The sequence below is a fragment of the Sceloporus undulatus genome, chromosome 6, assembly GCF_019175285.1.
Source record: "Sceloporus undulatus isolate JIND9_A2432 ecotype Alabama chromosome 6, SceUnd_v1.1, whole genome shotgun sequence".
Classification (NCBI taxonomy): Eukaryota; Metazoa; Chordata; class Lepidosauria; order Squamata; family Phrynosomatidae; genus Sceloporus; species Sceloporus undulatus.
The window spans coordinates 153,657,235-153,669,227 of NC_056527.1; the positions used below are offsets into that span (position 1 = coordinate 153,657,235).

The 11,993-nt window shown below is 42.7% G+C and overlaps 1 protein-coding gene across 1 annotated transcript in view; it reads left to right on the forward strand.

Annotated features, from left to right (window-relative positions):
• LOC121934028 (cytochrome P450 1A5-like) overlaps positions 1 to 5,265 on the forward strand; it is a 44,290-nt gene extending 39,025 nt beyond the window's left edge. The window contains exons 3-6 of the mRNA XM_042474004.1: positions 631 to 720; positions 2,509 to 2,632; positions 3,200 to 3,286; positions 3,956 to 5,265. Coding sequence (XP_042329938.1) covers positions 631 to 720; positions 2,509 to 2,632; positions 3,200 to 3,286; positions 3,956 to 4,262 — 608 coding nt within the window. The 3' untranslated portion in view covers positions 4,263 to 5,265. The remainder of the gene's footprint in view (positions 1 to 630; positions 721 to 2,508; positions 2,633 to 3,199; positions 3,287 to 3,955) is intronic.
• The last annotated feature ends 6,728 nt before the right edge of the window (positions 5,266 to 11,993 follow it).

An 11,993-nucleotide genomic window follows, 5' to 3' on the forward strand; every position in this document is an offset into this window, starting at 1 on the left:
AGTCCAAAATCTCTGGAGGGCGCCAGATTGGCAGCTGTTTCTCACACGCACCACCTGAAAGCCAGGGATCATGGCTGTTGCTTGACGTCATATTGTGGTGCAATGAATCTGTTCTGGGTTGTAGTCTAATCATTTCAAGTGCTACAGAAAGTGTTGAGATCCACCTCCAAAGCTGAGCACCTTGGATCTCTTCTTTAGCATAACTGAATAAAACCCAGAGTAGATTCATCACCGTACTAACATGGGAGCCACCAGTCACTACTGCAAAGGAGGCAAAACCAACAGCTTCTCTGGTTGGTTTTCTCCAGTGACAAATATCCAGTGGTGTGTTGCACCCAATCCTGGAAATTAAGCAGGGTCAGCCCTTGACTTAGATGGAAGACCACCAATGAATACCAGTGAAGAAGGAACTGGCAAGGAAAATTTGCCTTAAAAAACCCTATGAAATTCATGGGGTCACACCAAATTTGGACTGAATCTTTTTGGCAGCCCCAACTAGAATAGACTCACTGAATTAATTGTTGAATTGTGAAGCTCCTTGATTGAGTGGGTCTCCTCTAGCTGGGATTATTCATATGTTTCAAGCCTTTTCTGCTGCTTAACGCTATCCTTTCTATGTATTTTGGACAGGTTTTGACACAGTGACTACAACATTGTCCTGGAGCCTCATGTATCTTGTCGTTCATCCTGAAATTCAGACAAAGATCCAAAAAGAAATAGGTAAACCTGGGTTTTGAGCAGGACTGGTTCTACCGTTTGGCAGAGTGAGTCAGTCACTTCAGGCAGCAGATGCAGGGAGGTGGCAGCAAGGTTTCGGAGGAGATAAGTGTATCCTACATGGCTTCCACTTTGCCCCCTAAACTAGCTTTGAGGTTGCAGTGGTAGCCATTGGCTTCTATATCAGTTGAATGATGAATCTGCTCCTGCATTTAGTCTGCAAAGGAGCTACCCAACATGATGAACCCTAAACCAAAACAAGTTCAGGACGTTCAATAGCTTATTTGAAGTTTTGACTAAAACCATAGCAGATCCATCATCCCACTGATATGAAGGCCGCCAGGCCCAGTGGTGGAAGATGCTGTCCTGTGGCCATTGCTGAGGAACAACTGGGCCAGCAGGTAAAAGGATTTTGTACCACCTTTAGAATGACTGAGAGAAAGAAGTTTGTCACATAAGCTTTCATAGGAGTTTATCACACGGGAGGCTAAGTGCCCAAATCCCTTGCAGAAAATGGATTTAAACTCCGGGAATATTCTGCAAAAGCGGGATCATTTTCAGACATTTTGGGGGCATTGAGTGTTAATCCAACATGAACCCACACAGAAAGTGAACAAAATTGGCCGCTTTTTACTTTCAGGAAAATCCCAAACAGCTGATTTTGTCCACTTTCTGTGTGAGTTCATGTCAGATTAATGCTCAGTGTCCCAGATGTGTCTGAAAACAATCCCGCATTTGTGGATTTAAATCCTGTTTCTGTATGGGATTTGGCCCATTCCCTCCCATGTGATAAACCCCTTAGTCTCAACATACATCATAAGATGCATAGAATGATGCACCTGTGGACAGACTTTTATTCCAACAGATGGACATGGTGTATGTATGTGTGAATTGTAAAAAAATGCAAAATAGGTGAGGGTGAGGATAAAGTGTCAAGTTCAGGTTGTTGCTGCACAGCGTGGTCTCAGAAAAAAACACACTAAAATGATTCAGGCTAAACCCAAAACCCAAATTTGTTGAACTGGGGCTAGATTCCTAGTGTTCATTCTTATTGCAGGGAAGGAAAACGAAGACCTTTCCATTAGGAGCAGATCTCCTTCAGCAATGTTTGCAAGGAAAAGGACAAAATCTCTTCATGTATCTCTATGACTGACTTCAGCCAAAGAAGGCAAACAGACAGTCCCCTAACTACTCTTTATGACCATCATTGAAACTGAACCCGTTACTCCATCACCGTTACTATTCTTTTACTATTCACACACACCATCCACTGGCATCAATGTCTTTAGCAGGTACTTCACTCTGTGTAGCCGATGAAGGTGACTGAGTCTATGGGGTTTATCCTGTGAATATCCCAGAAAAATCGCATAATTATGCGAAACCATTTCACATGACATCGCACACAACCTACCATTAAAATGGTCACAAAGAAGCACACATCTTTTTACTTTCGGTATTTCAGCAACGATGCATTCCTGACATTGCTTTATTTGTGCAATTGCATGTAATAAGTATTCACACAATTACTCGGCATTTTTGCTTTATTTGTGGGATGCTTTAAATGTGCTTCAGTCTCTCTTTAATGCCAAAATTAGCCCCAGTGTGATAAACTCCTATGACAGCTTATCCGACAAGTTTCTTTCTGTCAGTGCATTTTGCATGGAACAGGAAGGGGGTGTGATCTTGTTCTTTGCCTCAGCCAACAAATGCCTTAGGCTGGCCCTGGTTTAAGCCATTTTAACTGCAGAAGCAAGGATTCCAGTTTCTTTCTCTCTGTTCTCCAACCTGCAGATGAAGTCATTGGCAGAGCACGAAAACCAAACCTACAGGACCGCCATTTGCTGCCGTACACAGAAGCTTTCATCCTTGAAGTGTTCAGACATTCCTCATTCTTGCCCTTCACAATTCCCCACCGGTAAGTTCTGTTCTGTGCCTAAATATCCTGAAGACACCAGATCCAATTTGCTCTTGAAAGCTCAGCAAAGTCAGGCCTGGTTAGTAATTGGAAGGGAGACCACCAGGGAATACCAGGTTTGTTGTTAACTTGCTGGGACACCAATTACTCACTCCTGCATAGCCATTTGGTTGTGTTTGGTCCAACTACTAGATAGCATGAGGTGAATGCATATGGCAGCTGGGTTTTGATATGTGGAAAGAGGAGCAAATTGGTGCATTTTTGTTCTTAGGGAGAGATATTGTGGGTTTTCTTCCTCAGATGCCCAAATAACTTGGCTGCTGTGTACCTTGACTGAAAAGGGTGTCTCTATGTCATTGGCTGATGTGTCTCAGGTTGCAAAGTATCTTGGAATAATAATGCATTTGGGGTTTTTCACTTACTGTCCATGACTGGATCCTCCCATACTTGGCTTCTACGGAATACCCATCTCCAGTGTACATTCCTCTACTTCCTTTCAGTTTCATCCCTGCCAACTCTTTGCAGATTTTAAAAAATAAATGGCATTCCTTTTTCTTCTGTTTTCAGCACAACCAAAAAAACTGTCTTAAATGGCTACTACATCCCAAAGGACCTCTGTGTCTTTGTCAACCAGTGGCAAGTCAACCATGATGAGTAAGTCTACCCAGAACCTTGGAAAACCAGACACACTCTGTCCAGAGTTTGGGCAAAATTACTTTTTTGGATCACAACTCCCAGAATCCCCCAGCCAGCATGGTCACTAACAACGAAGATGCTGGGAGTTAGAATCTAAAACTGTAACAGGGTGCTTGTGGTCACTGGTGGTTTTCAGAATCATGAGTGATGTCAAACCTTCTGTTCTGAATTTTAATCCAGATTTTAAAGGAGGTCTCCAATAGGCTAAACCTATTATGGATATGGTTGAGCCTCTTGGATAATTCCTTCAGAGTTTGGACTAAAGCTCAAAGTGGCTTGCTGAAATGGAAGTCACTGGTGTGTGTGAAACAGATGTGCTTGAGAGAGCAAAATAGCATGGGGTTACGGTGGCTTTGGCAGATGCTTTTACTAATGCCATTATATTAGTGGTTCTTGGCAGCTTCTATGTCAGTGGAGCAATGAATCTACTCCAGGCTTTTACTAAGGAGCAATCCAAGGTGCTGAACCCTATCTCAGCACCTTGAACAGCACCTTTAAATTTGGGCCTAAATCATGGAATGGATTAATGCCTTGCTGGCATCAGATCACCAACTGATGATGATGATGATGTTCTTGGTGGTGATGATGTTGTTGTTGATGATGATCCTGGTCCTGATCCTTTTCCAGGGCTCTTTGGAAAGATCCAGATTCCTTCAATCCAGAGCGTTTCCTCACAGCTGACGGCAAAAACATCGACAAGGAAGAGAGTGAGAAAGTCCTGACCTTTGGTTTGGGGAAAAGAAAATGCATTGGGGAGCAGATTGCCCGTTGGGAGGTATTCCTCTTTTTGACCACTTTACTCCAAGAGCTGGAATTCAGTGTTCCCAATGGAGTGGAAATCGACATGACTCCTATCTATAGCCTGTCGATGAAGCACAAGCGATGCCCACACTTCCAAGTGAAACAACGTCCTGCAAAGAGTATCAGTCACTAAATGGCAAAGATGTGTCCAAAAACACTTTGGAATTTTGATGTAGTAATACCTGCCTTTGTGCACACATGCTCCTCATGCCAGATTCAGGTCTGGAACAAGCTTTCCTTGCTAAGTGCATCTGCCACATTTCCTGGTTGAAAGACCCAAATGGGGAAAATCAATTATTTTTCGCAAAATGGTGCAAACATGAATTCTGTAACTCAGTTGTCCAGCCCCAAAATGTACATGTATCAATGCCTATGGGTTTTGAAGTTCAGAAACACAGAAGTTATGCATTTTCAGTGTGAGGAACATGGAGGAACAATTACAGTGGGCCCTTGATATCCGCTGGGGTTTAGTTCCAGGACCCCTCATGGATACCAAAATCCATGGATGTTCAAGTCCCATACAATGATTTATTTTTTAAAATACAATGGCAAATACAAATGGCAAAATCAAGGGTTGCTTTTTGGAATCTGTACATTTAATATTTTCAAGTCATGGATGCTTCGATCCATTGATAAAGAACCAATGGATACAGAGGGCTGATGGTCATTTTACTCACTTGAAACAAACATTTGTCTTGAACAGTAATGTTTTCAAATTGCCCTGGGTCGCCCTCTGAATGGAATCCTGTTGGAGCATGACACTTGCATTAGCTTACTTGTGTAAGGAGTAGTACTTAGAAGTTGCATAAGTGCGGTCCCAATAAGAGCCAAATATTTCTTAAGCACTCGCACAGCCCTTCCTCTTGCTTTGGACTTTGGTGGGTGAGAAGTGAACTGAATTTTTGCACAGTAGGCAATTGCAAGGCCTTGGCGCTTGCCAAGCCATCGGTTGGGTAACTGTAGGATCTAGTGTATATTTACACTGCATTGCTAAAAGCAGAGTTGTGCCAGTTTTGATACTATCACAGGCTCTGAGATTTCAGGACCAAAGCCTAGGAAGATACCTGGGGATGGGTGGAATATTTTGAAAAGGGGCCAATACATGGATCAAATAAAGAAACTGCAATTCATATCAACCTTATTGGATATTGTTTTATTTTGGTCTGTATGCTTCTTTGTAAGCCTTGGGGCTCAAATGAGGGGATTCGCAATGTCCCAAATAAATAATCTCTTAAAATAAATAACATGTACTGTACATAACTTCTTGCATTTGCATCCTTACAACAGACTGAGCTGAGATCAAATGACTTAGCCACCACCATAATGCCTTGAACATGCAGAATCTCTTCTAACCTTGGAAACTAAGCAAAGCCAGGCCTGGTTAGCAGTTAGATGAAAGACAACCAGAAAAAATACTAGTTGGAAAGGAAAGTCAGAGTTGGAAAGAATTTTGATTGTGACTCTGGAGCGCTATTGCCAAAGTTGCTGTTACTGCATTAGATGGACCAAGGATCTGACACAATATAAGGCAACTTGCTATACATTCTTATTTAGGAGAGAGCTGACCCTATCTTTAGGCACCTAGAACTGACTTTGACTGGACAGAAGGTTGAAATGTAGGATATCTCCTGGAAAAAGGAGGACAAATGAATGGAGGAAGAGGGAGTCATCTTTTCCTTCACTTCAGGCAGCAAAATGTCTTGGTTTGGCTGTGAACCCAGGTTGCTCCATCGAGTCTGGAATTCGAACCCAGCCTTATGTTAAACCAACAATTCCTAAACATGAACGGATTCGTTTTCTGATAGTTTTGGGTTTACTGGATAATAATGACCATGTGAGCAAAACAAATTAGAGAAAGACATGGTGGCTCTTTTGCATTTGAAATGCCTTGTATTTCTTGGTCCTTGCCAACTTACCAAGTTGGAGTAGCAGTGCCACAGGCTGGTTATTCTCAGCATTGCAGGCTGTCTCTGCTCAAGGCCAAAAGCATCACAGTGCAGACCTGTTCTTCACTGTCCAGAAACAAACCTGTCTGCTCCAGAGAATAGGACTCGGAACAATGGATGCAAGCTATGGGAAAAGAAATTCCACCTAAACATTAGGAGGAACTTTCTGACAGTAAGGGCTGTTCGACAGTAGAACACACTCCCTGGGAGTATGGTGGCATCTCCTTCTTTAGAGGTCTTTAAACAGGGGCTGGATGGCCATCTGTCAGGGATAGTTTAACTGAGAGTTCCTGCATGGCAAAATGTGGTTGGACTGGGTGGTCCTTGGGGTCTCTTCCAACTCTATGATTCTATGAATGATCACTTAAAATCATAGGAAGTCACTTCATTCTGATTCAGAGCATCTGTTCTTGAAACACTGTTTGTAAATGCTTCCCTTTTGTGGACGGTAACTCCTCAAATCCCCAAGTGCTCAGGGTGGTATGTAGGGGGATTTTGGGAGTTGGAATCAATAAGCTAATTCCTTGAGACCTGGATTTAAATCAGTATGGTGTATGCATGAGGGGTGAGCATGAGGAGTGAGTAAAGCATAATAATAATAACTCTTGTTTTGCCAAGTGCATTTCCTTGGGATTAATCTTTCAGGGCTTCCAAAGCAGTGGTAGGCAGGGCCAGCCAGAGCAACTTTTATTTTATTTTATTTTATTTTATTCATATGCCATCTTTCAACCAAAAAGGAACCCCAGGCAGCTCACAGATAAAATAGTTTGAAACACTTTACAATAAAATTTTAAAAAACAATTAAAAATCATCTTGCTAAAGTGGGTGGGAAGGATCCTCTCTCTCTTTCTGCCGCTCTTCTTTCTTCTTCCAAAACACCCCTCTGGGCCTTTGCAAAAGAATCAGATCATTCTTCCTGGAGTTCTGAACATATTGGTTGCAAGGGGCTTCTGAAATAAAGCAGAAGACCTTAAGCAGTCAGATAGAGGGCCTCTGCTTCTGAGGCCTCCCTTGGAGGTTGATGGAGTCTCCTTCTTTGGAGGTTTTTAAAGAGAGGCTGGATGGCCATCTGTTGGGATGCTTTGATTGAGAGTTCCTACATGGCAGAATGGGGTTGGCCTGGATGGCCCTTGCGGTCTCTTCCACCTCTGTGATTCTATGATTCTATGTTGCCAACCCTGGGTTTATTCTGGGGTAGGTGAAATGCTGCTCTGGGGGCCACATATGGCCCGCAAGAGTTTTGGTTTGGCTTTGGTATTTTGGTGGTCCTCAACAACTCCAGTATGCTGCTTAACCTTTTCCTGGCCCAAAAAGAAGGCAAGCTGTTGCCCCTTGAAGCCTCCAGGTACAGCCATTATTATATGATATTTATTATATTATATTGGTGGTTGTTGGGTGCCTTCAAGTCATATCCAATTTATGACGAACCTATCATGGGGTTTTCTCGGCAAGATTTGTTCATAGGTGCCAGGGTTTGAGCCCGGGACCTTTTGTATACTAGGCAAGGGCTCAAGCGCTGAGCTTTTTCTATCCTGACTTTGGTCCCTTCTAAAAGACATGGAAATATATCAGATGGACCAGAAGTCAATCAAATGGTGCAAGAATAAGAGTGCGGGCAAAGATACTGTGTGTAAAAGAGAGAAAGAGAGAGGTGCACGGAAGGATTCCCAACCCCCTGAGATAACTCTTTCCTGCACGCAAAGGTTTGAGAAGACCTCCAGGCCAGGGGTATCAAACTGGTCTTTCCAGTCCCTCTTCATACACAGCTGTCCCGTAGGCATAAAAGCACAAGAGAAAGTAAGGGGTGGGTGGGAAGGAGATGAGTTATGGGACCATTCATTCTTTAAGTTCTATTTTTGGACAGCGTGCAAGTGCTCTAAAGAATTTAGGGAAAGGGGAGACATTCAGGGCATGTGAAACACTCTTTTGTTCCGCACGAGACCCCCGTAGTGATGCAGTGCACGTCTCTGCAACTGATAGCAGCAATAAGTGCCATGCAAATATATGGGATGATGATGGTGGTGGTGGTGGTGGTGGTGGTGATGATGATGATGACAATGATATCACTATCATCATTACAATAACTGGCATCCTGTTGGTGTTTTTACGCAGACATAAGTTGCACATGCAATTGTACTTTGTTGGTCATGACATTACAATACATAGTTCTGCAAGCAGAATTCTTTAAATGCAACTGTTGCAGCTGTATATTCTTGGCTGGTTTGCAAACTGATGCATATTCTTGGATGATTTTCAGTTAGTCACCAGTTCCTCTCCTGGAATACTGTGTCCAGTTCTGGGCACCACAAATGAAAAAGGATGTTGAGAAACTGGAACGTGTCCAAAGGAGGGCAACCAAAATGGTGAAGGGTCTGGAAACCTTGCCCTATGAGGAGCGACTTTGGGAGCTGGGGATGTTTAGCCTGGAGAAGAGAAGGTTAAGAGGTGATATGATAGCCCTGTTTAAGTATTTGAGGGGGTGTCATATTGAAGATGGAGCAAGGTTGTTTTCTGCTGCTCCAGAGAATGCAGCCTCAACAATGGATGCAAACCACAGGAAAAGAGATTTCACCTAAATATGAGGAAGAACTTCCTGACTGTCAGAGGTATTCAACAGCAGAAGATGCTGCCTCAGAGTATGGTGGATTGTTCTTTTTGGAGGTTTTTAAACAGAGGCTTGATGGCCATCTGTCGGGGGTGCTTTGATTGTGTATTCCTGCATGGCAGAATGGGGTTGGAATGGATGGTCCTTGGGGTCTCTTCTAACTCTATGATTCTATGATGCAACATACCACGTTATCCTGGAATCAGCAAGGCCATCTGTAGAAGCACAGTTAGATGCACATTGCATAGGGTAACCACCATATAACTACACAAGTATGCTACACAAACACAATGTAGCCTCTCAGCTGCTAACAATAATGGAAGTGGGCCCACAGACAGATGCCTGGTGAACTGTGGCACTGACAAGATGGCCACTCTCTGAGCTTGGAAAACCAGTATGTTTTGGACCCAGAGTCTCTCCCTTAGTGCTGCCAATGGCCATGGATCTGGGATTTTGACAGCATGAGGTAGTGGCTTCCATGTCAGTGGGATGATAAATCCAGTCCAGGTTTTAGCCTGAACATTAAAGGAACCATTGGATAGACTGAGCATTATTCGCAACATAGGCTCAGTACTTTTGGATAGTGGTTTGAGTGTTAGACTACAACTCTGGAGAACAGGGTTTGATTCCCTGCTTGGCCATGGAAACCCACTGGGTGATGTTGGGTGAATCATATACTCTTAGTCCCAGAAAACTTTGTGATAGGTTTGCCTTAAGGTCACCACAATCCAGGATTGCCTTAAAGGCACACTACTACTACTAATACTGCTGCTGCTGCTGCTGCTGCTACTACTACAACTACTACTGTGTGGATGCATCCTTTGTTAACAGAGACATGCCTGAATTCATCACAGTAAGAATGTAGGAAAAGATGTAATTTCCAGATGAGCTACAGGTGGCACTCTTGATTCATGCTCAGGTCTTTTGGTCTCAGAAAAGGACTTGCCTTTTGCTAATGCAAATTGTTAAAGCTTTGTCATCATTACTAAAGCAACCATTTAACACAGTTGGAGTAATCATTTATATAGGACCAGCAATGAACACGGTGCCTTATAAATCAGTCTTAGTTGATCAGTCAACAGGGATGAATCGATCAGGTGTCCATAAATCTGAATGGGAATAAAGTTTTGGAAGACAGGCAGGAAATATAGCTGGCATCATCCTGTTGGTTAGACCCAACCAAAGGATGCCTTTTAAATCAATTGTTCTGTAGTGAGTCAACACATAGGTAAACACAGCTGAATCAATGGTTGTACTTTAGTTTGGACTAAACCTAGAATTCAGGTCTCTGTCTGGTTTTAGAGAATGGCCTTCCTTGTTGGAACAGGGCCCTTTCTTAGAAAACCAATGGCTGCTTCTGGTTCCTATTGGGGAAATAGGGTGCCAGCCCTTGGACATCTGAAACCCAGAGCAGATTTATCACTTCATTGACATTAGAATATCAATGGCTTTGTCAATGTCTTAGAATGTCAATCGAACTTTTGAAGTATACACTGTTTTACCTATTTTAATTTATATTAGAAGCCATTTTGAGTCCCGTTTGAGGAGGAAAGTGGGATTCAAACCAATCAAGCAAATTAAATAGATACAGTGTAACCACCAGTCTCTGTTGTAAAAGCATTCGCTGTAGAGCAAGCGTGCATCTAAGAAGATCCTTGAAGTTTTTGTAAGTACTTTTAGAGTAAAAACTGTGTGTATATGTCACTGATCACAGTCTGAGCCCAATATTTTCCATTAAATCAGTTAATATGACTGGGCACCAAAGAGATAAGGATAGTGAATGTATTTCTATATGCCAGAGATGGGGAATGTGTAGACCTTTAGATGTTGTTTGTTTATATCTTTATTATTCCTCTTTTGGATTTATGTTCTGCTTTTCTCCCCAAGAAAGGTCTCTAAAATATTAAATACAGCCGGAACAAGTATTTCTATATGCCAGGCTGTATGCCTCACAATGCATGAGGACATTGTTGCATATCGGGAAAATATATGGTCGACTGTACATGTGTGTGTATCTTATCACATCATTTCTTAAAACAGAAAGGGACAAAATTAAAAGAGACAATGCAAAGACTTTTCTCCTCATTCAGAAACTGAGAGGACTACAAAATGGTTGATGCTTCATGTAGCAGAGACAGGGTTTAAACTAGGGGTGGGGAACACCCAGCCTTCCAGATATTATTGGACTGCAGCTCTAACAACAACAACAACAACAAAAATAACAATAACAATAACAATATTTATTTTACCCCTCACCTCTCCTATAAGATCAAGGCAACATCATCTGTCGTCATTATGTATGATAGCAAGGGCATGCCCCCATGTGCATTTGGTTGTGCATCCAGCTACACCTTTAGCATCTTGGTTCCAGTGTGCAATGTTACCATTCAACACAAAGATTTCCTAGCACAATTAGGGTATAGTTTCACATGTGGACATTTACGCCAGGCAACCCCTTTATAAAATCTTGTCCTAAGTCTTATTACACAAGCTTGACCTTTTCCCATCCCTGTCTTAGATAAGTGCAACACACACAACCTAGGAGAACTGCTTCACCCATTCTTCCTGCAGTACTTGTCAGGATCGATCCATTCCAACAGCAGTATCTTGTTATGCTGGCAAAGTCGATGGCCTTGAATTTAATTGGAAAAGAAATTGAATTGTAAAAGCCATTCATTCTGAAAAGCCTCAGACAAAGTTCATGAAGGGTCAGACCCATTAAGGGAATGGCTAGCTGGGCTGATCGACGCAATGCGCTCTCATGCTCCGTGCATCTCTCCACAAGGTCTGTGGTCACCAGAAGCTGAAGATCAATGGTTGTGGCAAACAGAACGCAACCCTTTGACTTCTTGTACACCCTTTGAATGTGCAGAAAACATGAGAGGGACAGTGCACACATTGGCATGGCAATGCTCCCTGGTTCAGTCCTTGAAATTTTCAATTTAAGCATGGATTGGGGATTTCTTTCCTATGACAGGCCATTGACTCATTGAGGAAAATCAATTCAGGGCTGGTCCTGTTTAAATCCAGTGAATGCCCAGCTAAACACCCCTTTTCCCATGAGAACTGTTGGGGAAAGCCAGGCTTATATAGGGTGACAAACAGAACCATGATCCAGGCAGTCCAAGGTTCGAGGGGACAAAACAATCCTGAACAGAGTCCAAAGCCATGAACAGAAACTGGTAGAAAAATTAGTCCAGATATACCAAAAGGTCAGAGAGCCAGGAAGCCAGCGATGTCAGACAGGGTTGCACAGATGTCTGCAATGCCAGCATGTGTAGTGGTTAAAGTGTTGGACTAGGACTCCAGGAGA